The 4350-nt window shown below is 35.4% G+C and overlaps 1 protein-coding gene across 1 annotated transcript; it reads left to right on the top strand.

Annotated features, from left to right (window-relative positions):
- The first annotated feature begins 10 nt into the window (after positions 1–10).
- Positions 11–3370, top strand: LOC105127160 (protein NRT1/ PTR FAMILY 1.2-like). The gene is made up of 4 exons (XM_011028321.1): positions 11–121; positions 240–457; positions 1703–2256; positions 2344–3370. Exons 1-4 carry the CDS (start codon positions 58–60, stop codon positions 3245–3247), a joined length of 1740 nt encoding a protein of 579 aa, XP_011026623.1. The 5' UTR covers positions 11–57; the 3' UTR covers positions 3248–3370.
- Positions 3371–4350: the final 980 nt, after the last annotated feature.

Genomic DNA, 4350 nt, shown 5'->3' with positions numbered 1-4350 from the left:
AGACGCTGTGAGGCGCTTTCCCTCCATCGACAGAGTGCACAATCAGATCCGAAGGAGATGATCACAGAGCCACTCTTGAGCAGCCCGAAGGGTGGCATAAGAGCCTTGTTTTTCATCATAGGTATTTAATACACTTTCAGCAACATGCATGCAGACGCATATATTATGAGCAGCAGGTTACTTGGCAGCTTATATATATTACTATTCAAGTAATGTGGTTTAAATTAATGTTTTGACAGCAAATGAGGCACTGGAGAGGCTAGCAAGTTTTGGGCTATCAACAAATATGATACTGTATTTGACTAGAGAGTATGGTATGGATGCAGCTAGCGGTGCCCAAATACTCTTCCTCTACTCAGCTGCTGGGAATTTCATGCCAATTATTGGGGCTTTTCTTGCTGATACATATGTGGGTCGATACCCGATGATCGGCTTTGGATGTATTGCGAGCCTTCTGGTAACATTATTTCTTTCCAACTTTGCATCATCACTCTTGTCTTTCTATTTTCTCCTTCTGTTTGTCACAAAGACAATCATGTGTCCGGCCAACGGATCTACGGTTCAGTGGCGATTCCCTCACAAACAAAAGTGGTGATTCCAATTAATTAAGTCCATTGCTAATCTAAAAGGGGAAAAAAAAGACAATTAATCTTGTGTTTTATATACACATATATCTCTTGTGGTTTACTTGTTATTTCTAAACTTTTAAAGATAATATTTTTTATGCTAGAATCATGATTTTGTGGGGTTAGTAGGTAGCAATTGACTAGAATAAAACACATTATAGGGAAAACATATAATAATATGTTTTAGATTTAATATAAAATTATTCTTAAATGAGTTTTTTTCTTCAAGGGGTTTTTTAACACCACATGAGAGAGCCCGGGTAATTGATAAATTTTGTTTTCGCTTAAATTAAATAAAACGTTTATGTTGATAAAATTTAGTAATATAAAAAAATAGTTAATTTTATTTAAATCATACTGATTTTTAGTTTTTTAAAGGAATAATGAAATAACAAATGATGCAAAATTCAAAGTTTTTTTTGTTTTTTAAAGGAATAATGAAATAACAAATGATGCAAAATTTAAAATCTTTTTTTCTCGTAAATATATTGAAATAATATTTTTTTTAAAATAATTTTTAATATTATTAAATTAAAATACTTTTAAATAAAATTTTTAAACACATTAACATTTTGATTAAAGCCGACGAGACGTACAAGCCGATGAAAACAACAATATATTTTATTATTATATTTCTGAATATTTTATAAGTAATGATATATCTCCGTTTGGGTCCCACAAGGAATAATAATAATAATAATGAATTCTCCAGGATGCTGTTACTTCAGACATGTGTGTGTGTATTTTATTCTTAAATCCTTTTTAAAAAAAAATCTTCAATAAGTCTTATTATCATGTGGTGTCCAAATTGACAAATCTTCATTACTATCTTTTCCATGACCAAATTATTCTCACTTCACAGTAAGAAAATATTTTAATTTCTTTGTCAATTACATATTTTACAATTCTCTGAATTAAACAAAGTTCCAGTTCCCAAAATAAACCTGAATTTTGGGTCAAACTAAACTTGTTTGCACTTCTTTAATACGAGGTTGACGTTCAGAATAAGAAAAAAAATACATTCTCAAGTCTATCAATTATGTTAAAATATTAACTGGAATCAAATAAATGTGCAGGGAATGGTTCTATTATGGTTGACAACAATAATCCCTGGAGCAAGGGTGCCTTCTTGCGCCCAATTCAGTACCAATTGCAATAACGACGCCACGACACCACAACTTTTGTTTCTATATTTTTGCTTAGGCCTCATGTCTATTGGAGCTGGTGGCATAAGATCATGCTCTCTGGCCTTTGGTGCTGATCAATTGAGCAAGAGGGACAGCCTTAAACATGCTGGAATATTAGAGAGCTTCTTCAGCTGGTACTATGTTACATCCTCAGCTTCTGTATTTATTTCTATGACTTGTGTGGTTTACATTCAAGAGGCCATGGGCTGGAAGGTGGGTTTCGGAGTTCCTGTGGTTCTCATGTTCCTGTCAACTCTTTCGTTCTTCTTGGCTTCGCCCATTTATGTCAAGCCAAAGGCTAAGGCAAGCTGGCTCATCGGATTTGCTCGAGTTCTCGTGGCCTCCTTTAGAAAGAGGAGGATTGAATTATCTTCACTAGACACGGATGAGCTGTATCATCATAGGAAGGGATCTGCACTTGTCGTGCCAAGTGAAAGAATAAGGTAATTAACCTACCTGTGAAGCACTTAATAAGGTAATTTTATATATCATAGTTCCTATAAGGATTTCCTTGTCTTATCTTGTCCTAGGTATCTAAACAGAGCTTGTGTTATTAAGAATCCTGAAGAAGACTTGATGCCAGATGGAAGAGCTTCAGATCCATGGACTCTTTGTACAGTAGATCAAGTAGAAGAGCTAAAAGCACTAATAAAGGTAATCCCGATATGGTCGACAGGGGTGTTGGTGTCTGTAAATGTCTGTCAAAACTCTTTCTTATTACTCCAGGCATCCACTATGAACCGACATATCACTTCGAAATTTGAAATTCCTGCTGGATCATTCTATGCATTTCTGTTGCTCTCCGCAACAATGTGGATTGCTCTCTACGATCGCGTAATCATCCCTCTAGCATCAAAAATCACGGGAAAACCAACACGTCTCGGCTTGAAACAGAAAATAGGAATTGGGATTCTGGTCTCGGCTGCTTCCATGGCAGTACTGGCAATTATAGAGAGGGTGCGACGAGAAATTGCAATCAGGGAAGGAATTTCAGATATTCCTGACGCGGTTACGCACATGTCTGCAATGTGGTTATTGCCATTTTATTTCTTACTTGGATTTTCTGAGGCTATGAATGGTGTTGGACTGAATGAGTTCTTCTACACTGAATTGCCTAAAAGCATGTCTAGCGTGGCCTCGAATCTTTTTAGTATTGGACTGTCTGCTGCAAGCTTGGTGGCCAGTTTTATAGTAAGTAATGTTCGTGGGTATATTAGTGAAGCAAATCAAGAGAGTTGGGTTTCAAGCAACATCAACAAAGGACATTATGATTACTATTACTGGCTGCTTTCTAGTTTGGGTTTTGCTAACTTCATTTATTATCTTGCTTGTAGCAAGGCTTATGGTCCTTGTAAGGGGGGACAAAGTGGCATTACTGGAGATGTTGGGGAAGGATTGATTGATGATAATGATTATGATGATGAAGTAGTTTAAGTTAACGTTCATGTTCTTTGTATGCTCGTGCTTACCATATACATTAGGATGTGTTAGTGAGAGAACTATGAGGTTATTAATTGCTTCATATAGACCTTGAAAGATGGTTTTAGAAATTTTCAAGATAGTGTCTTCATTTTTCACTTTTCACAATTTCCTGGTATTTTATTTGTAAACAAGAAAGAATATATGATATGGGTGCCAGTAGGCGTATCATCAATATATATATTAGCTGATTCATTTGTACATTTTTAGTTACCAATTAATTTTAGGGTAAAAATATTGTATAATGAATAATTTCCTGGATTAATGTGTGTAGATGCTCAATTTACATTGATACCTATATTTACAAGAAAACTAAATTAACATAGTACTAGCTTGACACCAACACTCCCCCTCATGCTACTACATATACATTACCAAGGCAAATAGAGGTAGACCGAGGGACCGAGAGCAAACCGAGAGAACCAGGGGACAAACAGAAAAACACAGGGGGGACCAAAAAAAAAACAGAAGAAAGAGGAGGAAACAATAAAGACGAATAGAAGAAGATAGAAGATGGAACGAGCATAGACAGGAACTAACTCCATAGAAAAAAAAAAACGAAATAAAATAAGCAGAAACAGAGGAACTAAAGCCAGAAAAGATCAAAGAGAACAAAAAAGCAAAAAGAAAACAAAAACAGAGAGAGGATGAACGAAAACCAGTAGAAACATAAAGAGCAGAAAGGAGGCGGTAAAGAGAAACTTCGCCCAGCACCTGCAGGCTCTCGTTCAAAGTCCCTGCAAACCAGGGAAGATTTTGTTTTCGCCCGTTTTGCATTTCATTACATGGTTGCTAAAGCAGGCATGTGTGAACAGTTCACGCACTCCTATAGATTCTTGTTTAATTCTTGCTTGATTATTTACTCGATAGTAGTTGGTATATCAATATAATATTATTTAAAGCCTTTATTTTCATGTTATTTATAAACCTGATATCGACTTTTGAAGGATGATCATTGGACAGTAAAAGATCTTTTTTTAAAAACCAAGTAGTAAACTTATCCATTATCTCATGTAAAACAATTAGAACCTACATTTAGGAGGTATGCTCCTTATATA

Source organism: Populus euphratica, unplaced genomic scaffold, assembly GCF_000495115.2.
Source record: "Populus euphratica unplaced genomic scaffold, PopEup_1.0 scaffold50.1, whole genome shotgun sequence".
Lineage (NCBI taxonomy): Eukaryota > Viridiplantae > Streptophyta > Magnoliopsida > Malpighiales > Salicaceae > Populus > Populus euphratica.
Note: the sequence above shows the minus strand (reverse complement) of the source record. Positions and strands in the feature narration are given on the sequence as shown.

Excerpts from the sequence above, each read along its gene's own strand:
- LOC105127160 (XM_011028321.1), top strand. The coding sequence starts at position 58 with ATGATCACAGAGCCACTCTTGAGCAGCCCGAAGGGTGGCATAAGAGCC. Across the intron at positions 122-239 it reads AGCCTTGTTTTTCATCATAG|CAAATGAGGCACTGGAGAGG; the intron begins GTATTTAATACA and ends ATGTTTTGACAG. Across the intron at positions 458-1,702 it reads GATGTATTGCGAGCCTTCTG|GGAATGGTTCTATTATGGTT; the intron begins GTAACATTATTT and ends ATAAATGTGCAG.